Source organism: Loxodonta africana, chromosome 25 (genome assembly GCF_030014295.1).
Source record: "Loxodonta africana isolate mLoxAfr1 chromosome 25, mLoxAfr1.hap2, whole genome shotgun sequence".
NCBI classification, from domain to species: domain Eukaryota; kingdom Metazoa; phylum Chordata; class Mammalia; order Proboscidea; family Elephantidae; genus Loxodonta; species Loxodonta africana.
In genome coordinates, this window is record NC_087366.1 from 37416645 (window position 1) to 37441064 (window position 24420).

General features: G+C 43.9%; 1 protein-coding gene and 1 long non-coding RNA gene across 2 annotated transcripts in view; one reads left to right on the top strand and one right to left on the bottom strand.

The window, feature by feature from the left end:
* Nucleotides 1-5792: 5792 nt before the first annotated feature.
* LOC135228658 (uncharacterized) lies at nt 5793-11644 on the top strand. Its single transcript, XR_010319419.1, has 3 exons — nt 5793-6133; nt 7429-7493; nt 10482-11644. It is a non-coding gene; the product is annotated as an uncharacterized LOC135228658 (long non-coding RNA).
* A 7014-nt stretch (nt 11645-18658) lies between these two features.
* Nucleotides 18659-24420, bottom strand: part of NID1 (nidogen 1) — an 89162-nt gene continuing 83400 nt past the window's right edge. Inside the window, exons 17-20 of the mRNA XM_003410906.4 lie at nt 24261-24418; nt 22455-22578; nt 21556-21668; nt 18659-20587 (exon numbers count right to left, since the gene is read on the bottom strand). Coding sequence (XP_003410954.2) covers nt 20466-20587; nt 21556-21668; nt 22455-22578; nt 24261-24418 — 517 coding nt within the window. The 3' untranslated portion in view covers nt 18659-20465. The remainder of the gene's footprint in view (nt 20588-21555; nt 21669-22454; nt 22579-24260; nt 24419-24420) is intronic.

The window sequence follows — 24420 nt, forward strand, 5'->3', positions numbered from 1 at the left end:
CCACCCTGAAGCACCTTGGAAGAAAGGCCTGGCTATTGATTAAAAAATCATCCATTGAAAATCCTATGGAGCACAGTTATACTCTGACACACATGCTGTCACCATGAACCGGGGTTCACTTGATGGCAACTGGCTTTTTTTTTTTGGTCTACTGTCCTGCTAAGGCATTTGCACAGGGCCCAGGAGCACTCCATCACCAGAGGACAAAGGGCAGCATGGCCTGCCCCATACCCCACTCTCACCCTCACAGCCACAGCTTTCTCTGTCACTTTCACAGGTAGCTTCATCCGCAAACAGGAACTACTGCAAAGTCCACAGCAGCCATGGGTGAGGTGGCTCTGGGGAAGGGGTAAATTGCACGCAAACCCCAGCAGGACAACTTTCAGCCTAATCTTAGGGATAGTAGCTATGGCTCCAGCTAGTGGCCAGCTTATCAGAGGGAACTTGGGTGTGGCAGGCATAGGTTTGTTCCCTAAGGTGTGTGGGTGTAAGGGTGTGTGTGCATCTTCTTCGCTCGCCCTCACCCCTCCCAGGCACAGCACAGACCTACTTGGAAGGATGCAGTTACTTCATAATCACTACAGTTGTGAAGGGGAACTAGGGAACTTCCCATATTCAGTATTCTGCAATCAGCAATATGGGGAAAATCTTTCCCCATCTCTCTCTCAACTAGAAGTTGTTTGCATTGTAATGGTAATGCATCCAATGTTTATGGAGCACCTCCTATGTGCCACGTGTGACACTAGGCATTAGAAAAGTAAAGCTGAATGAGACAGAATTCCTGCCTCTTTGGCATTCCACATAGATTTACCCATGTGGCTACCAGTGTTGGTACTCTATGCTTATGGTAAAACATTCTCATGACAGTTGAAGGCAACGTAAGACAAAAAGTTAAAGTCCTTACTAACCCCACTACCACCGTCATCCGCCCCAGAGAGAACAACTGTTAAGAATTTCTTGTGTCTCCTTCCAGACCTTCACTATGCTTCTGGTTGTACAAAAATAGATCATTGAATACATACAGTTCTGTGACTTCCTTATTCACTTGTCTCTGTATATTGTATATATTTCCATGTTGCTATACACTCTTTGGACATGTTATCAGAAGGGATCAGTCCCTGGAGAAGGACATCATGCTTGGTAAAGTAGAGGGTCAGCAAAAAAGAGATAGACCCTCGGGTTGACACAGTGGCTACAACAAGGGGCTCAAGCATAATAAAGATTGTGAGGATGGCGTGAGACCAAGCGGTGTTTCATTCTGTTGTACATAGGGTCGCTATAAATCGGAACCAACTCGATGGCATCTAATAACAGCAACATAAATAACTCAATCTCCCTTTTGTTTTTATTAATGCCTTATCTCTTTTTTAAGACAACTGATTCCCTCCATGAAATGCCCCAAACTAGAACCAGCTGGGGTGCTGTCAGCCACCTTAATAGTGAGAAGAGGCAACGGTATGAAGTGGAACCAGTGTGGGACAGATCATGCCTGGAATCCCAGCATACCAGCAATGTTGTCTTGATAATTTTTCTAACATCTCTAGTCCCAGATGACACATCAGCAAAATGCAGGTTATACATGATTTAGGTTAAGTGCCCGGGTGTAAAAGTTGTTCATGAATTATAAAAAAAAAAAAAGTTGTTCATGAATTATAGCTCTTCTTAAATAAATGGAGAGACATTCCATGTTCATGGATTGGAAGAGTCAATGTCATTAAGGTGGCAATTCTCCCCGAATTGATCTACAGATGCAATGTAATTCCTATCAAAATCCCAGCAAGATTTTCTTTTTTTTTTAAACTACAGGAATTGACAAGCTGATCCTGAAAGTTATATAAAAAGGCAAAGCAAACTTGAAAAAGGAAAAGGTTGGAGGACATACACATCGCAATTTCAAAACTTACTACAAATCTACAGTAACTAAGACTGGCATAAGGATAGACTTATAGATCAATGAAGCAGAATCAAGGGTTTGTTTATGGTCACTTCACTTTCAACAAAGGGGTCAAAACGATTCAATGGAGAAAGAGCAGTCTGGCAAATGATGATGAGATCAGTTGAATATCCGCATGCAAAAAAATAAATTTAGACCTTTATCTCATGACATACAGAAAAATTAGCTCAAAATGGGCTATCGATCTAAATGTAAGGCCTAAGCCTGGGGCAAGGGAGAATGAAGAAAACCAAAAACACAAGGGAAAGATTAGCCCAAAGGACTAATGAATCACAACTACCACAGCCTCCACCAGACTGAGCCCAGCACAACTAGATGGTGCCCATCTACCACCACTGACAGCTCTGACAGGGATCACAATAGAGGGTCCCAGAGAGAGCTGGAGAAAAATGTAGAACAAAATTCTAACTTAGAAAAATAGGCCAGACTTACTGGTCTGACAGAGACCAAAGAAACCCTGAGAGTGTGGTCCCCAAACACCCTTTTAACTCAGTACTGAAGTCACTCGAGCTTTACCCTTCAGCCGAAGAATAGACAGGCCCATAAAACAAAATGAGACTAAATGGGCACACCAGCCCCAGGGGCAAGGATGAGAAGGCAGGGGGGGACAGGAAAACTGGTAATGGGGAGCTCAAAGTCTAGAAGGGGAGAGAATTAACACATCGTGGGGTTAGCAACCAATGTCACAAAGCCATATATGTATTAATTGTTTAATGATAAACTAATTTGCTCTGTAAGCCTTCATCTAAAGCACAATTAAAATTTTTTCACCAAAAATAATAATAATAAATGTAAGACCTATAACTATAAAATTTTTAGAAGAAAACGTAGGAGAAAGATCATTGTAACCTTGTGTTGTGGATTGAATTGTGTCCTCCTCCCAAAAATGTGCTTCAACTTGGCTAGTCCATAATTCCCAGTATTGTGTGATTGTCCACCATTTTGTCATCTGATGTGATTTTCCTATGTGTTGTAAACCTTACCTCTATGATGTTAATGAAGTGAGATTAGCGGGTTAATGAGGCGGGACTCAAGCTACAAGATTAGGTTGTGTTTTACATCAATCTCTTTCAAGATATAAAAGAAAGAAGTGAGCAGAGAGACATGGGGACCTTCTACCACCAAGAAAGCAATGCTGGGAGCAGATTGTCTCCTTTGGACCCAAAGTTCCTGCACTGAGAGGCTCCTAGACCAGGGAACAATTGGTGACAAGGACCTTCCACCATAACTGACAGAGAGAGACAGCCTTCCCCTGGAGCTGGAGGCCTGAATTTGGACTTCCAATCTCCTAAACCGTGAGAGAACAAAATCCTCTTTGTTAAAGCAATCCACTTGTGGTATTTCTATTATAAGTAAGACATCTCGAGTCAGGCAAAGTTTTAAATATGTTTCCAAAAGCATGATCCACAAAAAAAAAATTAATAATTCGGACTTCATCAAAATTTTAAACTTCCACTTTAAAAGACACCACATGTCTCTGTACCCTACAACATGAGCTGCAGAAGTTAAGAGCTTGACTTTAGGAGTCATATAGGTGTGGATTCAAATTCTGACTCAGCCATGCATTCTCTTGTGACCTTGGGCAATTTCAACTGTCTGCACCTCAGTTTCCTTGTCTGTAAAATGGGGATAATATTGGCATCCCCAAAGCAGCCACAGCAGATACTCCAAAGCAGAGTCTGGTGCTGGAGCAGCACAGCCAGCACCACCACTCAGGGAGCCTAGTGGTGACACAGTGACAGACAATGCCCCCAAGCAGGGTGACTGGTGGTGGAACAGCCACGGCAGGTCACAAAAATGGGATGTCTGGTGTTGAAATGGAGAACTACAACCCTCAACAATTTAAAGTAATAATAATAACAACAATAAAGAAGAGGAGCAAACCCTAGGGAAGGGGAAAAAGTTAATCACCAGAGTTATCACAGTATAATAGTTAAATGTCCCAGTTTCAACAAAAAATCACAAGGCAGATGAAGAAACAGAAAAGATAATCCATGCAAAATACCAAAATAAAGTGACAGAAGCTGTCCCTGGTTCCTTGCCTAAGGCTTTGCATATCTGTAGCTAATGTTGATTTCCTTTTGAAACTCACATGCTCTTTTATTCCTGGGAAATCTCATATTAGTAAGAATTGAGTGGAAGTACCTAAAGATGTTACAGTGGTGCACTAAATAGCAATTCTCCTTGTATTTATAAAGCTGAGTGTAGAGGATCTTCTCTCACTTAGGTTGCTGCCCCATGAGGTATTTTTCAGAAGAGGACATTGAGGCTGAGGGAGATTAGATAAGCTGCCTGAGGTCTCATGGCTAGAAAGCAATTCCTCAGGCCCAGTCCAGGGCTTTTCTCATTTTACCCACAGCTGCCATCATCAGATATGTAGTAGATGCCTGTTCTGACATGTCCAATTCCCTTGGCCCAGGGTCCCCAACCTTGGGCCACAGACCTCTGGTGGGGAGGGGCTCACTGAAGCTATTGTGAGTGGGCCTGGAACCTTAATGTGTGTCAAGGATTGCCTAAAGTGAATGTGTAATGTATCAAGCGGTTATACTTTTCAATGTATCTAGGCATTCTTGTGATTGATAACAGAACTTCATTTAGAAGTTGGTAACCATTTCTTATTAGCTCTTTTCTCAGTCAGAGGGTCCTCAAAATATGGAGGTTTTGAGAGGAGCCTCAAACATTTTTTTGACATTAAAAAGGAAATTTTTTGTTTGAAATTGTTGGGAATCATTACTCTACCCTGGTGCTTCTGAACTTTCCTACCTCAGCATTTATGTATGTACAGTAAAGGCCAAAGACACAAGACCAAGAAAAGAAAAAATAATTTAAATTCATTAATTATCTTTTGTTTGCCATTTAAACAAGTGCTAATTATTTTGCTTCTCATGGGCCTCTGGTGGTCAAAAGTGTTAGAATTTCCAAATATTCCACTTATCCCACATGCCTTCTTTAAAATCGATACAAAACCAAAACCCAATCCCATTGCTGTCGAGTTGATTCTGACTCATAGCGATCCTATAGGACAGAGTAGAACTGCCCCATAGGACTTCCAAGGCTGTAATCTTTACAGAAGCAGACTGCCACATCCTTCCCCTGCCGAGCAGCTGGTAGATTTGAACCGCTGACCTTTCAGTTAGCAGCTGAGCACTTAACTACTGCACCACCAGTGCCCCTAAAATTGATACACTAAGGTTTAAATTAAAAAAGTAACATAAGCAAAATTATAATTCATTAATTAGTTCATTGTTTTTCCTTAGTGCAGAGATAAAGTATATTCTTTAGAGTCACACCCTCAAAAGATATTTATTCTTTTATTTTGCTTGAGTAGAGCAATGAATAGAATGCAGCTCTAGGCTTCTAAGAGCTGTTCATACTTAGAATATTTATTAAATTCCCCCTGCCACCAACGTCCTACACACTCTGTATTGTGTAGAATCAATAGGTTACTGATTGATTGATTGGAATTGGCTCATGCAATTGTAGGGTCTAGCAAGTCAGACATCTGTAGGCCAGGCCAGCAGCAAAGGAAACTCAGGGAGGATATCTAAGAATTTCTTCTTTTCCAAGAAACCTCAGTTTTTATTGTTAAGGCCATTCAACTGATTGGATGAGACCCACCCATATTATTGAGGGTAATTTTTTCTTAGAGTCAACTCATTATAGATGTTAATCACATCAACAAAATACCTTTCATCACAGTAATACCTAGATGGTGTTTGATTAAATAACTGGATACTGTAGCCCCACCAAGTTGACACATAAAACTAACCATCACACACCTAACCAAGACTGTATTAATGTAAGTGACATCAAAGACTTATAACTCATCTTTCTGACGCTTGGCCCAGTTGCCATATTCAGAAAATGTAAGCAGTCACAGTTATTGGGTGCCACCAAATGCATCCCAGTGTCTTGTCCCCACAGTTTCTTCTGCAATCATGTCTTTTGTGCAGCTCAGCAGATGAGTTATGGAGGAAACAGAGTGTCAGTATGCCAGGGCTGGTGGGGTCAACCGTCCTGTTTTTAATCACAATGGGAAAAGCCCCCGCTTTTCAACTGCATTGCTAATAGACTATTTCCTTTCAGTGTTCTTATTCTCTGTCAAAAGTGACTCTCTACAGTGGTGCTTACTTTGGGAAAATTCACTGAGCTGTACCCTGGTGATCTGTGCATTTTCGAGTAAGTATGTTTTCCTTTGAGAAAAATTTTACTTAAGAAAATAACTATACAAGACAAATATAATACTGGGATTACCACTAAAGACCAAAAGACAGTCATTTTAGAGTGGTAGGGTGAGCAGTGAGTTTTTGTCTTATGTCTATTTTCCAAATGCTTTTTTTCTGTAATACCATGAAATACTTTTTATCAAAAAAATTGGAACTATTTATACCAGATAGAAATGCCCATTATTGTCTACAGTTTGTCACAGAAGGGTACATTTGAACATTGAGAGAATCTTTTACTTCAGGAGATTATCTGATGATCCTCAAACTGGCTAATAATATGATTTCATATTCCAAGATTTTCAATGCCTTAAGAAAAACAGTGTATTGTATTTGATCATCCATGAATCCTTGATTCTCTAGCATGTGGATTTCAGTTTGCATGTATGAGAATCAGGGCTTAGAACTTTGGGTCTCTATTTTTGGTCTTCAAAAAGGCTCTGGGTTTGTTGATAGTAATGGTACATTTCAGTGCCTGCTTGTTACTTCTGTGGGTGTGTTCCTTGGACCTGCGAGGTACCTGCCAAGCCACACACCTGAGCCTTGGCACCAGAAAAGGAGGGAAGGAACTCCAGGATGCCAGCAGAAATGACTGGCTCTGTGCGGAGAATGTCTTTTAGCTGTGCCCTCAGAGGGCTGGGAAGGATGGGATTACAGCCAGGACTGGACGCCAGTCATTCTGGGAGGGAGTGATGGGCCCATCCTTTGCCCTCCTGTTTTCCTGCAGCATGTTCTGTTGCTGTTACTTGCCATCGAGTCGATTCTGACTCACGGTGACCCATGCATGTAGAGTAGAACTGCTCCATAGGGTTTTCAAGGCTGTGACCTTTTGGAAGTAGATGGAAGGTCTTTTTTCTGAAATGCCTCTGGATGGGTTCAAACCACCAACCTTTGGTTATTAGTCCTGCACTTAGTCATTTGCACCACCCAGGGACTCAGCCTGCAGTATACCAAAAAAAAAAAAAATCAAACCGGTTACCTCACAGGGAGTCACTAAACGGGAAACAAATAGGGCCAAAGTCCCAGGCTGTACACACCCAACACAGTGTGAGCCCACAGTGGCACCGGGCAGGCCCCTGAATCACATCTACATTATCCCCAAGGGAGCTAAAAACACAGATGATACAGAAGACCTAAAAGAAAGCTCTGGGTGGCCTTTGGGATTTGAGGATTCTGTTTTGGTGGCTGGGAAAAGCCTAGAGGAGGAAGAGTCTGGCTCCTGTCTATTCACTGGGGGTATTTGCTTGGCAGGCACCTTGGCCCTAAGTCTAAACAGATGGCTGTGCTCGCCTGCAAAGGAGGGTCTCTGACCAGAGGTAAGTCAGTTTATGCTATTTGAAGACTAATAGTTTCATTTAATGAATATAAATACTTCATGCTTCACCTCTTTTCAAAAAGAAATTGAGACATCTGCTGATATCTTAAGAGAAGTTGACGTTTTGCATGGTAAGGGGTTCTGTGTTCCGCAGCACTTCGCCCAGGGGCTTTGTAATTGTTTTCCCGTTATGTTTCTTGGCCTTGGCCTGAAGGGCAAAGTGAAAAAATGAAAGAGCTTTAAGCAAAGCAAGCTGCATCAGAGAGGATTTGGGGTGTCTGAAGGGGTGGGAGAAGTGAGGGTCACCTTTGGCATCTCTCCTTGAGGGGCCCCCAGCTCTGGAGGAAGATCAGATCACTGAATTTCCCCTTCAGAGGCCAGAAGCCGGTCATCTCATTTGGAGTCCATTTTTTTGCCATGTTTTTAGATGGTTTTGGGGATCACCCTAGCAATGAGCTTAAAAAACAAAAAACCAAACCTGTTGCCGACTCATATTGATTCCAACTCACAGTGCTGGCGGATTCGAACTGCCAACCTTTTGGTTAGCAGCCATGGCTCTTAACCACTGATGCCCATTCAAGGCCTCAAGGTTGGCATTCTAGGAGCCCCTCCCTTAAAGAGTGGCCCACTGCTCACAGCCCTATCTGAGATTCCTCAGGTAGCATCTGGACCTTTGCACATGCTATGCCCTGTGTCGGGAATGCCCTCTCTTCTTCTATCTGCCAGACAAACTCCTGCTTTCCTTTCAAGACTCAGCTGAGGCATGGCTTTCCAGCTCTACCCTGATTACCTCTGCATCTTGCTTCTAGCTCAACATCTGGCACATAGTAGGTGCTCAATTAATGTAGAGGACATGCATGTATTTTTAGGGAAGATGGTGGGGTATATAGAAACGGCATGGGCTTTGGCACTAGAGAAAAGTCGGTTTGAAACCAGACCTGAAACTTACTAACTGGGAGACGTCAACCTGCCAGGGCCTCAGTGTAATCATCCCTGAATAGGATAGCAATACTCACCCTACATTCCGCATGGACTTCATGAAACTGAAAGCATCTCGCGAATTTTAAAACGTTATGTTAACGTAAGAAATAAACAGTTACTGTGGTCTCGGTAGGTGCCGGGCACTTTCACTTGTTATGATCACACTTTAACCCCACAATTACTATGAGATGGATATTAATGCCCTGATTTTACAAAGAAGGAAATGGAGATTCAGAGAGGTGGAGTGACTTGCCCCAACAAGTGGCTGAGCCGGGCTTTAAACACAGGTCCCGCCCCCGCCAAGTCTAGCACTAGTTGCGCAAAGGTAAACTTCACGTCCGCGTGGGCACTACAGGAAAGGGCGCGTGCTGAGACAATGGTCCCAGTAGCCCCACTCCGGCTGGCTGGAGCTAAAGGACTGCCAAGCAAACCCTCACTTATACATTATTCAACCTTTAACCCACTGTACCTTTAAACACACCAAATGATTTTTTTTTTTTGTTTTCCTCCTCTCCTAAAGGATCCCACTGCACCTCATTGCCACAGTCTTGCTTTCTGCCTGAATCAGGTTATTTCCCAATAGGACTGAGAGAACCAGGGCAAGAGGCAGTGTCTAATCTGATCACTTGCTGAAATGTATTCCTTGACTGAGCAGAGTGTGAGCAACAGCTTGTCTTCTTCTTCTTCTTTTTCCTGTTGAGTGGATGGAACCAAAGTTGTTTCTCAAGGAGAGGGAACGTAGTTCCTACTTCTTGATGGGAGGAATAGCAACATCATGTAATAAAAAGAATATGTGAGATGGGAGATGTGTTGAAGCTATCTTGGAAGCTACCATCTGCCATAGTGATAGAGCCTGGACATTCTGGGCCTCCTGATTTTTAGGCCCCTGCTTTTATTCGAGCTCATGCTGCTTTGAGAGGCAGGTAGTATAGTAGAAAAAGCAGAAAAACCCATTGCTGTGGAATTGATTCCAACTCATAGCAACTCTAAAGGACAGAGTAGAACTGCCCCGTAGGGTTTCCAAAGCTGTAAATCTTTACGGAACCAGACTGCCGTTTCTTTCTCCCACGGAGTGGCTGGTGAATTCAAGCTGCTGACCTTTTAGTTAGCAGTCAAGTGATTGAACCATTGCACCACCAGGTTAAAACCTTCTGTATGGCCAATAAATAACCAAAAACAAAGTAAAAAAAAGCACTAAATAAATAAATAAATGACTAAACAAACCCTGGGAAATATTATTTGCAATATATATGACAAAAGGCTAACTAGCTTTAAAATGTAAAGGGCCCTTACAAATCAACACGATTGTCCCAGTTTAAAAAGAAAAAAAAAGAACTAAGGACGTGAAAGGCAATTGACAAAATAAATTAAAATGACCAATATACATTTTAAGAGTTCAACTCAACTAAAAGAATGGAAATTTTAATACACAAGCAACGCCAAAATATTTTCCTATCTGATTGACAAAGACAAAAAATTTTAACTATTCAGATGCAAAATGAGGGGGAATTTGATACCGTCAAACAACGCTCCTGGTGAGAGTATAAACTGACAAACTTTATGGAGGTCAGTTGGGCGGTATTTACCAAAAGGCTTAAAATTTGGAATAATATTGAGTTGGAATTTATTCTAAAGGAATAAAGAAAGACACCTTCATACAAGTACAAGGGTGTTTGAGTGTTATTTACCATAACAAAAAGAAAGGAAAAACACTCCAGATGTTCATCAATAAGAGAGTTGGTGAGTTTATGGTCCATTCATAATACTATGTAATACTGTGTAGTCATTAAAAGTGACACTCCTATACGCATTTATTTACATGGAAAACAAAAATACCAAAAAGTATATTTAGTAGGATCCCATTCTTTGTTATATATATTTTGTGTAATATATGTGACAAGATTGTGTGTGTGTGTACTCACACTTCTGGAATAAGACACCAATGTATTCATGAGATTATTGCAAAATTAATATTGCTTTTTTCTTGTAATTTATCTTTATTTTCCAGTTGTCGACAATGGACACGTGTCAAACACAACGAAATAATAAAGTAAGATAAAATAAAAACTTTAAACCAATATTCTTTAAAAAGGTAGGTGGGGGATGTTTCAAGGGTGGGCTTTAGAGTAAACCAGGTCTGGAGTTGGCTAACTGATACTTGCTAACTGTGTCGTCTTTGCTGAGATACTTCATTTCTTTGCGCCTCAGTTTTCTGATTTGCACAATGGGAACAAGGTTATTGTGAGGAAGGTATTCCATTTCTCACTTAAGGTCACCACATGAAGGTTTCTCACTCTGTAACCCTGGTCCCCCTACTGAGCCCACTCCCTCCTCTGATCTCTTAAAACCAATCTTTTCGTACCACCCCGTCTTAATAGCTCCTTAGCAACTAGATACACACTTCCTGTGTGAGGACGATGTCTTACTCTCAAAGGTCCTATGCTTTCTGGAATTAGCTTAATATTCTGTGTTATTCTCCGCTTAGATCTACTCAGAGTCCGGTCCCTGAAGAAATGCATACGCTCATGTGTACACGTAAGTGCATTTAGGAATCCTTGCGTATATTCCTCACAATGTCTGACACATCGGGGTGGACCTAGTGTGATAATAGATTTCTGTAAATATTGAGTGACCACATGACTTTTGGAAGAAAAGCGCTGGACTTTTAGGAGGGAAAATCTGCATTATAATGAAAAGGCTGAACACATTTGGGAAACATTTAGATTTTGGTAACAGGTTAGGCAAGTGATCAATGTTACGAAAGTTCTTGAGCAGGACCATGGGCAAGCCTGAACACAGCCGCTTCTGGGGATGTTATCTGGATAACCAGGACTGGGAGCCACACCCCGCAGCGCCTCACTTGCAGGCATTGAGAAGCCTTTACTGCCCTCAAGTGGCCTCTTTTGGCACTGCCTTTGAGAGGATCCGCCCCTGAGTTAAACTTTGGATTACTGGCTGGGAAGGTCTCAGGCGGTCATCTTGGTCACCTATACTCACGCCCCAAGCAACCGGGAAGCCAATCGTAGAACTTGTTTTTCAAGCTTTTGCGGCCATTCCATCTCTAAATTCCCGCGTTGTTTTAACAAGGGCCACTGTAGGGTTTTTTCTCCCTTGTGTCTTTCTAATCCTTAGAGCAGCAGCTGTAGGCAGCCTGCGCATCCTGGTCCGTGAGGCCCGCAGCCAGGGCTGGACTCCAGCCCAGGGCCAGACGCCGCGCCGCCGCCACCGGGAAGACCTCGGTCCTGCCTCCTTCCTCTGCAGGCCCGCGATCTTCTGACGTGCTTGCTCATGTTCCCTCTAAGTTAATTTTGCAAAACTACGTATTCTCTCATCTTTATTGTCATCTAAACATTTTTCACTATAGGTTTGCTTAGTTACAAAGGCATGTAACTTCACGTGTATTGCAAATATCGGCATTTTAAAAATAAAACTGCTTCATCTTAAAAAAAAGTATCAGAGGTTATGTTAATAGTGGTAGAATGATTTGGAAAAGGATCACGGGAATGGTGGCGCAACTTAATGTAACCAATGTCCCTGAATTGTACAAGCAGGAATTGTTTAGATGGAATGTGTTTTGTATATTTTCACCGCAGTAAAAAAAAAAAAAAAATTCCAGATTCAGTAGGGATTTGAAATAGATGATGTTTTGTAGCTTGTTATGTTTCTGTCCTTGAAGTCTTTTACTGATCACCCTGGAATGAATGGCCCAGAGCTAAGGGAAGGCAATGGGCCCCGTGGTGAGGCGCCTGTGGGTGAGGGCGCCTGTCAGCGGGTGTGGACAGCACAGCCCAGTACCGAGAGGCTGCTCTCACGGGGCAGAACCGGGCAAGCTGCGGGTGGAGGAGCCAGGTGGGATGGATATACAGGGCTGAATTCAGGCGGACCGTTTACTCTTTTCCATGCCTTTGCTTGTCGGTAAAACCCTTCAGAAGCGCCCGTTTCCCTCATATACCTGGGGTGGCGCTGTGAAGGGGCTGAGGAGGGAGACCTGCCCTGTGCGCAGAAGTCTCCTCTGTGGCCCCAGAAAAGGACATGGCAGCAGTGGGCCACGAGGGCTGCAGTCTGAGCCTCGCATCCGCGTCCAGGACGCAGGAGGCAGTCCGTGGAGCAGGGAGGACCACAGAACCCACTGGACACCTTTGCAGAGGTATAAGACAACACCCTCCCTTCCCAACATATTCTTCTTCTTTTTTTTTTTTTTAATGATTTTTATTGTGCTTTAAGTGAAAGTTTACAAATCAAGTCAGCCTCTCACACGAAAACTTATGTACACCTTGCTACATACTCGCAATTACTCTCCCCGTAATGAGACAGCCCACTCCCTCCCTCCACTCTCTCTTTTCTTGTCCAGTTCGCTAGCTTCTAACCCCCTCTACCCTCTCATCTCCCCTTCAGGCAGGAGATGCCAACATAGTCTCAAGTGTCTACCTGATCCAAGAAGCTCACTCCTCACCAGCATCCCTCTCCAACTCATTGTCCAGTCCAATCCATGTCTGCAGAGTTGGCTTCAGGAATGGGCCAACAGAAGGTCTGGGGGCCATGACCACCGAGGTCCTTCTAGTCTCAGACCATTAAGTCTGGTCTTTTTATGAGAATTTGGGGTCTGCATCCCACTGCTCTCCTGCTCCCTCGGGGGTTCTCTCTTGTGTTCCCTGTCAGGGCAGTCATTGGTTGTAGCCAGGCACCATCTAGTTCTTCTGGTGTCAGGATGATGTAGTCTCTGGTTCATGTGGCCCTTTCTGTCTCTTGGGCTTGTATCCTTGGTGTTCTTCATTCCACTTTGATCCAGGTGGGTTGAGACTCATTGATTCATCTTAGATGGCCGCTTGCTAGAGTTTAAGACCCCAGACACCACTCTTCAAAGTGGGATGCAGAATGTTTTCTTAATAGATTTTATTATGCCAATTGACTTAGACGTCCCCTGAAACCATGGTCCCCACACCCCTGTTCCTGCTACACTGGCCTTCGAAGCATTCAGTTTATTCAGGAAACTTCTTTGCATTTGGTTTAGTCCAGTTGTGCTGACCTTCCCTGTATTGTGTGCTGTCTTTCCCTTCACCTAAAGTAGTTCTTATCCACTATCTAATTAGTGAATGTTCCTCTCCCACCCTCCTTCCCTCCCTGCTCTCATAACCACAAAAGAATGTTTTCTTCTCAGTTTGAACTATTTCTCAAGTTCTTGTAATAGCGGTCTTATACAATATTTGTCCTTTTGCAACTGACTAATTTCACTCAGCATAATGCCTTCCAGGTTCCTCCATGTTATGAAATGTTTCACAGATTCATAAACAGTGTTGCGAAAAACATGGGTGTGCATGTATCTGTTCATGTAAAGACTCTTATTTCTCTAGGATATATTCCGAGGAGTGGGATTGCTGGATCCTATGGAAGTTCTACTTCTAGCTTTTTAAGGAAGGGCAAAATCGATTTCCAAAGTGGTTGTGTCATTTGACATTCCCACCAGCAGTGTATAAGTGTTCCAATCTCCCCACAGCCTCTCCAACAATTATTATTTTGTGTTTTTTGGATTAATGCCAGCCTTGTTGGAGTGAGATGAAATCTCATTGTAGTTTTGATTTGCATTTTTGTAATGGCTAATGATCGTGCTCAATTCTGTGCCATTGGTCTATGAATCTGTTGTTGTACTAGTACCAGGCTGTTTTGACTCCTGTGGTGGTATAATAGGTTCTAAAATCAGGTAGAGTAAGGCCTCCCTCCCACTTTGTTCTTCTTTTTCAGTAATGCTTTACTTATCCGGGGCCTCTTTCCCTTCAGTGAAGTTGGTGATTTGTTTCTCCATCTCATTGAAGAATGTCATTGGAATTTGGATCAGAATTGCATGAAATGTATAGATCGCTTTTGGTGGAAGAGACATTTTCATAGTGTTAAGTCTTCCTATCCATGAGCAAGGTATGTTTTCCCATTTATGTAGGTCTCTTTGGGTTTCTTGCAGAAGTGTATTATAAAGTTTTCTTTGTACAAGTCTTTTACATCTCTGGTAAGATTTATTAGTTTTAATTTGTGTCTCTAAGTCTAAGGTATGTCTCTTGTGGGCAGCATATACACGGATCTTGTTTTTTAATCCATTCTGCCACTCTCTGTCTCTTTATTGGTGCATTTAGTCCATTTACATTCAGGGTAATTATGGATAGGTATGAATTTAGTGCTATCATTTTGATGTCTTTTTTTGTGTGTTGTTGAGTTTCTTTTTCCCACTTAATTTAATGTGCTGAGTAGATTATCTTTATGTATTGTCCTTTCCTCATATTCGTTGTTGTTGATTTTGTTTCTGCTGAGTCTCTATTTTTTTCTTGTATTTTATTTCGATGAGTAGGATAGTTTGTCTCCTTTGTGGTTACCTTATTATTTACCCCTATTTTTCTAAATTTAAACCTAACTTTTATTTCTTTGTATTGCCATATCTTCCTCTCCATATGGAAGAGCCAACATATTCTTAAGGAGGAGGAAAACCAACCTCAGGCCGTATTCCTCCCAAATGTAAATACCAAGAGCAGGGGCAGTTAGGGAACGCCTTGTTGACTCACGGGTTCTCAGTGCTGGGCCTGGGTCAGCAGCTGCTTCCTGAGTGAACGTGAGTGAACCTCGCCAACTTACCTTTCTGAGCTCTACAATGAAGACTGACTGCATGGTCTGGAACATGACCTGCCCTTCTTCTGCTCTTCTGGTGGCATCTACCGCCTCCTGCTTACACACTGATTTTCCTTTACAGCACCAAACCTACCCAGGCTTTACACATTCTCCCACATTCTCAGAAAGAGAAAATATTAGAATGTTCATTTCATGACTCTCATGCTGTGAGAAATTCTAAATATAACATTTCCATCTTTCGAGACCTAGCACCATATGTACACATAGCAGACACTCAGTGCATGTGGGTTTTTGTTTCCCTCCACAGAATCCATGAGTAGATGAAAGTGGGTGAATGAAAGAGTGGAAACCCTCCTGGGCATAGTAATCAAACCCCACAACTTTCATTCCTCAGGAGAGAAAATTTAGTTGCTGTAAGTATTAATGTAAAATGGCTTAATAGAGAAGGAAATTCATTTGGCTTTAGGAGTACGGATTGAAGTATTGTGTTTGCACAGTGTGTCTGCTGTCTTTTGAGGCCCAACATCTCATTCCCTCCAAGAAGCTTCTTGATCAGTCCTGCCCTCATTTCTTAATTGGACTTGTATATGTGTGTGTATAGCATAAATCAATCATTTGCGGCATCAGCCTATGGAGTGTCCTTTCACACTCCAACCCTTGACTCTCTGCCTTGGAGACTACACAGTCAAGGCCTCCATTTACACTAGGGGTCTTGTTGGAATGAGAGTGGACAAGGTATAAGGCAGAAAAGAACTTCAAGACCTTAGCTGCAGGCCAGGGAGGACTCCCACCCATTGTGGCCCCATCAGAGCTCAGAGCAGAGAAGGAGGGAAGAGGGGAGATGAGATCACAGGGTGGTCATGCTCTTCTTCTCCATGCCACCCAGAGACTCATGGCAGAGCCTTCACTGAAATTGAGGAGCCGGCGGGGGGAGGACCTGCATGAGCCGTTGATGGGGAGGCAGGCTCAGAGAAAGGGCTGCCAGGGAGTTAAAGTGACAGGATTGTTTCCCCTGGGGCCACAGAGTGACCAGTGAGGGTCAAGAAAGCAGTGCACACAAGGTCCATGAAGATCCTGGTGGAAAGAATGTCACTGGAAGCCCAGGCACCATTGCTGGAGAGATGGTAAAAGGCCAGCCTAAGGTGGGTTGGGCTGGGCTGAAGAGGGCTATCCTAATAATAGCAGGTCAGCAAGCTCTAGGGATTTGGCTCTGGGGAAGAACACTGAGAAAGGACGCCCCTGAATACAACTGAATTTGGAACCAGAGATAACTGATAAATTACTGTTTGAGCTGAAAAACCTCCCAAAGAGACCAGATTAAGTTATCTGTCATTGGAGTCTCTGAGTCTGAAAATAAAAAGGAACTACAGAAATAAAGAATTTTTTTTTTTTTTTTTTTACAACTAGGTAATTCAGACCTCTCAGTTATACTGTAGGGACCTGGGTGGTGCAAGCAGTTTGTGACTGGCTGCTAACCCAAAGGTTGGTGATTTGAACACTACTCAGCTGCTTAGCAGGAGAAAGTCCTGACAAACTGCTTCTATAAAGATTATAGCCAAGAAAACCCTATGGAGCAGGGGCCTACTCTGTAGTGCCTGGGGTCGCCGTGAGTCGGGAGTGGACTTGAAAGCAGAAAGCAGTCAACAGCAACAACAGTCCTACTGTAAGTAACATGTACCATAATTGGACACAATTATATGTGAGGTGTGATTATAAGCTAGCTCTTTAATTTTTTTTAACTAAATTACAGAATATTTCAAACACACACAAAAGTAGAGATCACAAAAGCTGAACTCCTGTATCAGTCAGGGTCTCAGCACGTAACAGGGGTACTCAGAATTCGGGCAGTCCCAGGGGATAGTAACAGGGTGCTATTACCTTCCTGAGGCCCAAAGGGACTAGGGGAGGGAGTGTCTCCAGGGATCCTGGCAGGGAGTGTGGGTAGAGAAGACATCCTGGGGGAAGCTGTGTCCCTGTGACCTGGCCAGGAGCGGGTGGAGGGAATAAGCACCTGGTCTCACTCTCCTCTCTCCTTCCATCTCCTGCCAGGAGTTCTCACTAGCTGAGTTCCTACTTGAGCCCACAGATGAAGTCCATGTGGGTCAGATGAGGATGGGGAAGGGCAAGTGGAGGAAATCCAGCATAACCCCTGTATACCTATCACTGAACCTTAACAATTGTACTGGTTTTATACTACTGTCCTAGCAAATTACCACAAACTCAGAGGTTTAAAACAATACCCATTTGTTAGCTCACAGTTCTGCAGGCCAGAAGTCCAATACACCGTGGCTCAGCCGGCTCTCTGTTTAGAGTCCCACAGGCTGAAATCAAGGTGTTCCAGGGCTGCATTCCATTTCTAGGGGCTCTGGGGATGAATCTGCTTCCAGGATTGTTCAGGGTATTGGCAGAATCCAGTTACTTGTAGGTATAGGACTCAGGTCCCCATTTCCTTGCTGGTTGTTGGCCAGTTCTTAACTTCTAGAGGCTGTCCACATTCCTTGGCTCATGGTCCCCTTCCTCTAGCTTCAAAGCTGGCAATAGCAGGTGGAATCCTTTTCACGCTTCAAACCTACTGACTTCCCGTTCTGCCTCATCTCTCCTGCTTTCCTCTTTTACCTCACCTCTCCAACTCTTCTGCCTTCCTTGACTGTTTTTAAGGGACCACCTGGATAATCCAAGATCACTGCCCTATTTTAAGATCAGTCGATTTGTAACCTTAATTACACCTGCAAAGTCCCTTCACAACAGTACCTGGAATTAGCGTTTAAGAACCAGGAGACAGGACTCTTGGGGACATCTTTAGCGTTCTGCCTATCACAGCAATGATCAACATTTTGCCAATCTTAAGGAAGTAGGTTTTATGACCAGAATATAAAGCATCAGAAGTTTTATGACCTAACAAAGGTTGTCCCTTTCAAGGAATTCATATCAGCAGGCTGTACATTTATCGCAATTCCCTTCTCTACCACGGCAGCTCTGAGCACCCAGTCCTATAATTTCTGATGCCCCTCCCTGACTCTGTCCTAGCAGAGGCCCCAGGGGCCAGCATGGGTGGCAGTGCCCATTGGTGGCAGCAGGACAGACCAGGGGTGTTACTCCACAGCCAACATCAGGAAAGCGTCTTTGTTCCTCTGGAGGTGAATAGGGGGAAAAGTCATAGCTTATTTTCAGAACTGATTGAAGAAACGGTTTCTATTGCCTGCAGCTAAAATACATTTTTGAAAAATGAAAGCAATGTTGAAAAGGGTAGTTTGGGGTCTATCATATAAATTCATTTTTCAATCAATTGTAAGTTCATGAGTCTTTTGTAAACTGTACTAAGAAATTAACTAGCCCCTACAACACTGGGATAATAGTCTCTGGGTTACATAGCTTTTTCAGATTATTAAATGTCTGTTTTTCCATTGTCAATCAGCCTCCCAGCATTAAATGTCTTCTTTCATAAAAGAGGAAGATTTTCTTTTTAACAAATTTTTTTTTTATTTTCCTGTATTAATAACTTGTGCACCTGTAAACTCAAGGAATCATCCAATACTTGCATAAATCTGGGGGAACATTTAATAAGCACCTTCAATGTTTTCCACAGTTTAAAAATTTATCATTTTTAAAAGTTTAGAATGAACCTATGAAAATGAATAAAATAGTTATAAAAATTATACAAAATCAGACACACACTTGATACAGAGGGGTTGATATGGAATGATAAATACATAAAGTAAAACTGACTTTGGGTTGGGCAATATAAAAGACCCACGTGTTCCCCAAATCTTGGGATCCTTGGGGATATATTTGTCTCTCAAAACAAACTCTAATTCTTCAAGGAAAGACTCTCTACCAATTTTGGTTCCAATGTTCTGCCTCAGCAAGAAGCAGGTGAGGACAAATGCGGGGTGGGGTGGGGTGAGGGTGAGTGGGGCTGATTGTCCTGGAATTTGACGAGAAGTGGGAAGATCCCTTCCCCAGGGAGAAAATCAGACAAATTCTCAAGTAAAAGTGTTCTCTGGAAAAATACACCATTTTGGAGTTATTGAAAAGTTTTTCTTCTTGGTGTTGTTAAATCTCCTCCCTCCTGGGTTTTCCATTCCTGCTCTTGATCAATTATCTCTGTGATATTTCTTACTGAGTCCTCTCTACTCCCTTACCACATGCTTCACTGGCTTAAATTCCTTATACTCATCTTTGCATACAAAATTTCCATTATTTTAACACTCTGGGAAGCAGCTGATAAAAAAAATAACGTATGGTCAGGAGATATTCACTAACCAAACTGTAAAAACATAAACATGAAATGAGACAATGGTCCCTTTAATTATACCAATGATCAATAAAAGATGTGGACCATTAGTCTAAATATCTTATTCGGTCCTCCTGGAATGAGGTCATGGCAGGCTCCATGATAGATAGCAAAAGCCATGGTAGTTGGAGGAACAAAGCAGCAGTAAGTTCATGGCTTGTAAATTGGCTCCCAAGAGTGGAGGCCAGAGGCAAGACTGTGGTTGGTCATCACCTGGTACTAGTCCCAGCCTCCGCCTCAGACGTTTTCTGTGAAGTGACTGAACACTGGCACTTGCAGTGGGGCTGTGCTGCCTGAGAGACCTCATGCTGAAGGCTGGTGCTCTGAGAAAAGGGGAGTAAGTTGGTAGTCTTCAGTGACATTTAAGGCACATAAAAAGAATCCCCTATCTTCAAAAATCTGACTCTATACTTTGAAATTCCTACCACTGAACACTTCTCCAATTTAAGGTTTTGACTATCATTCATGAAATACCCATAGATCCCCCAGGACAGGGTGGGTTTTTATCTAAAGGCAGGGCATACTCTCTATAATGGGGACCTTGGGCAGGATGAAGGTCGCAAAGGGCTGAGATGTAAAATGCTGGGAGTATCAGAAGGGATATCAGAGCACCAAGAGAGAAATTGCAGAGAGGCTAACTCCCTCTTTCACTCACAACCTTGTGTAGGAGGGCCCTGGCTGGTGTGTTGGGGGCTGACAGGACGGTAAGTGGCTCAGAGTAAGGCTGAGCTCATAAGACCACAGGGGAAAGACACCTCAGGCCTGCAGAGTTGCGCACGACAGTGCGGCTAAGGTTGGGAAAAGGTTCCAGGGGATTGGGATGAGCATACAGTCCTCACTTGGTGCTGTATAAGCTTGTCTGAAGGTTGGGGCCAGGAAGGTTTTCTGTCCTCATGTAGGGGTAGAGGCTTTCCCAGAACAGAAGCCCAGGGTGTATGTTTTAGGGAACGGTGAGGGAAAAGTTGTCAGGGCTCAGGTGGCTAGACCTGGGCCTGGTGGCCACTCAGACAGAGAACAGTTTTCAGTCTGGATCTTTTCAAGTAGGGTGTTGCTGTGAAATGCTTGGAGAGGGAATAAGTGCTCCTGTCTTCATTTCTGCTCAATACAGTCAACTCCTAGGGTGTTGTCAGGGCAGCGGCAGGTCCTGCTCCCTGGGGTGGCCAAGCAGAGATGGGTGCAGCCACCGTTGTTCACCGAGCAATAGTTGTGGCCTGGAAAAGGTAGGAATTGGGTTAATAGCCTGCCCTCAGATGTGACTGAACGGTCATCTAAGAGACCAGCCTCCTCATTAACCCTTTTTTTGGTTTCCATGAGTCCAAGCCCGTGGAAGCTCCAGGGGAACAGGAAATGCCGTAATAGGTACTTAACTATCATTTAATCAGACAGGCAAAAGCACTAATTCCCGACTTGACTTGGGTACTATGTAGATTTACCACTGAAGTTATTAATAACTGATCTCAAGGAAGGGTCTCCACCTCTGATTGTAACACGGAGTTGGAATTTTAAAGTACAAAGCACAAAGTGCTCTCTATCCTGGCTTCACACTCACCTAGGGGAGAAGAGGGAAGCCAGTCAGGAAAGTAGGTTCGTGAGAGGTCTTCTAGAGGCAGAAGGCACAGACTTTGCAGCCAGGTTGCCTAGAGTCACCTGCTCTGCCACTATGAGCTGTGTGACCTTGGGCAAGTTTTTAACCAACTTCTGTGCCAGTTCCCTTATTTCTGAAATGAGCATAACAATAGTGCCTACCTCATAGGGTTGCTATGAGAATTAAATGAGTTAATGATTAAAACACACTTAGAACCATGGGTTAATACATGTAGAGTGCTAGCTCATAGTAAGTACTGTATACAAGCTTGCCTTAATGATGATGATGCCAAAATGGATGGCATTTTAAAGATCCTAACATTAACGCTCCTTTTTGGCACCACACCTCTAGACCCAGTCAGAGATTCAATACTTTTCCTCACCCTTGTTGACCTCATTTCCTATGTTATCTTCTTCTTCTTCTTCTTCTTTTTTTTTTTTTTTAAATCTGGCTCACTGCCTTGATAGTTAAGGTTCTTGATGGAAGGGACTGCATCTCCCCTACTGTGTGATCAGAGGCCGTGCAGGTTGTAGCTAGTGTGGTCTCTGAGCCCCAGGGTAGCCCCAGACACCAGACAGGGTACAAGCGAGTTACCTTGTGGACACTGAGAAAGGGCAGTGATAATGCCGTATGGCCGCGTCTGTTTGTGAGGGTGGAAGTCATCCGTCTCTTTGGAAATAGCAAGATCAACAGCAATCACGGAATTCCTATAAGCACCAGAATAAAAACTTATCTACCGGTTTGACCTTTTCTCTACAGGGTATCCCTTTGGTAGTTTTGAGGACAAATTGGAGGTAATAAACAGACACCATGGCCTGGCTTCCCAGATTGCCCTGCCTCCTCCCGAAGTAGGTCAAGCCTACAGTTCTACTCTGATGCACATGGGAACTGCACCATGTTTCGCCCATTTCTCTAGCTTCTTAAAAAAAAAAAAGAGGACAAAGCCCAGAGAGCTCTCCCTTCCCACTTAAAATTCCAGGCTAGGAAATCAGCTTTCTGTAGGGACAACCCTGGCCCTTGTTTTAACTCCTCTGTGTTGGAATCGGCTCAGCAGCAATGGGCTTTTTTTTTGGTTGAAGGAAGGGGTGGCTCAGGGCTGTGAACATGTTGCTGGTTAAGAACTATAATGGGGTAGGGGGCACCAAGGCATGAAGCCCATGAGCCTAGTGACCCTGAGGCAGCTCTGGGGGAGAGAAGAGCACACTAGGAAGCCCAAGTTTACAAACTGGAAGCTACCCAGCCAAGAGCATCCAGATGAGAAATAAATGACACCCCCTACTCCTCCTTCTCCTCCAGGTACCTTGCCCTCCCTTCTTCTTCTTCACCACCCTTTCCTGTCTACTGACAACCAGAAGGGTGAGGGAGAGGGGGACTTATCTCTGGAGGCTCAAAGGTCAAGCCAAGAGGCCAGATGGAAGGGCTCCGGCATCTCAGAGACAGAGGGTGAGAGGGTGAGGGCAAGCCGGCCACCCCACACGCAGCAGCCCACATACGTCTTCCAGTCTGTGTAGTACAGATTCTTCCCATAGCTGGTCACGGCAAAAGGATACTGCAGCCCTTCAAGAATCCTGCGTCTGCTGGGCTGATCGGGGCTTATACATTCCACCCGCTTGGTGCCTGTGTGGAGGGAAGACAAGTTGTCCATTGTTCATGCAAGCAATGGTCCCTTTGTCACTTGAGACTATGTTGGCATCTCCTGCCTGGAGGGGAGATGAGAGGGTGGAGGGGGTTAGAAGCTGGTGAAATGGACATGAAAAGAGAGAGTGGAGGGAGAGAGCAGGCTGTCTCATTAGGGGGAGAGTAATCGGGAATGTGTAGTAACGTGTATATGGGTTTTTGTGTGAGAGACTGACTTGTAAACTTTCACTTAAAGCACAATAAAAATTATAAAAAAAAAAAAAAAAAGAAAGAAAGGGTCCCTTTGTGTCAAAAGCAAGAGCAACGAGGGCAAGGGTGAGAGAAATTCCGTGTTACTGTGACAAATCCTTGGGAATCCATGGGGCCTGCTATTGAAAATTAGAAAGTTGCCTCTTCTTTTCCTCTCTTGCCCCTTTCAGTGGTCAACACCATCTCCTTCCTGCCACCCACACCTGGTTCTGATGGGTGGAAGTGAGCCAGAGCCAAGGAATGGCACCACGTTTTACCCATTCCCAGAGCTGCTGGCGTCTGGTCCCTCTCTCTCCCCAGGTAGCCGTCTCTGAGTAGGAAGTATGCCCCTTCCTGCTCTTGCTCATGTCCCTCCTTAGAGCAGCCCCTCCAGACCTTCCCTCCTGGAATTTGGAGCCATTAAGAATCATTTGCTAAGTAAATGACTATAAATGGTGAATTTGCTCGGCTGCTAACCAAAAATTCGTGGATTTGAATACACCGAGAGGCACCATAGAAGAAATGCCTGGTGATCTACTTGTGCACACTCAGCCACTGAAAATCCTACGCAGCGCAGTCTACTCTGACGCACCTGGTCGCCCTGAGTCAGAGTCAAGTTCGCGGCAATTTTTTTTTTTTTTAAAAGAAGTGCTAAATTGCACCACTTGCTGAGCAACTGTGCATGGCCTCATGTCAATGCCTGCATTATGACTGAAATTAATGCTTGTGTTCTCATTTACCTGGTCACGACTTACTCCTTCACTGGGCCGGGACCATGTCTGACAGTTTCTGTACCCCCACGGCACCTAACGTAGTATCCAGAACAGAGACTTGATGGCTGACTGATGTTCCTCCCCGACTGAGCCTCTTGCCCACATCCCTGGCTTGAGGGAGGCCCAGAATGTGCCGAGGCAGAGACACAAAGGATGGACTGTATGCCTGTATCCTCCTGGGCTCACAGTCCTGCCTAAGCCCTTGGCGACAAGAGGGAGCTGTAGGAATGTATAAGTTGTGAATTGCTTAATAGGCTTCCAGGCAACCACAGGCCATATGTGGTGCCATGTAGGAAAGGGGTCAGCAAGCTTTCTCTTAAAGGGCTGGAAAATCAGTAGGTACGTCTATAACCATTTAAAATGTAGCATTTAAAACTATAAAACCATTCATAGCTTCTGGGTTGCAGAAAAAACAGAAGCTGGGCCGATTTTGGGTCCTAATTCAGAAGAGTGAAAACTCACCTCATAGTGTCAAGCTTGGGGCCTAAGAGAAACAATATGTTTTGGACCACAGATGTACAGCTTGGGCATGTGCTCTTGTGAAAGGAAGGAAAGAGATTTCTCTGTACCCTCTTCCCAGGTACAAATGCTGTTGCTATACACACAGGCTTGCTCACAGAGGGTAAAAAAGGGCACTTCTCCAGCCCCAGGCGTCATCACCTGCATCCACCCAGCACAGTTGAGATGAGAACGCATCAAAGGTCAGCCCGTTGGGCAAGCCCAGGTCATCCTTCACGAGGACCCTTCGGTTTGTGCCGTCCATGTAGGCTGTTTCGATTTTGGGGTTATCTCTGTTCCAATCTGTCCAATAAAGGTTTCT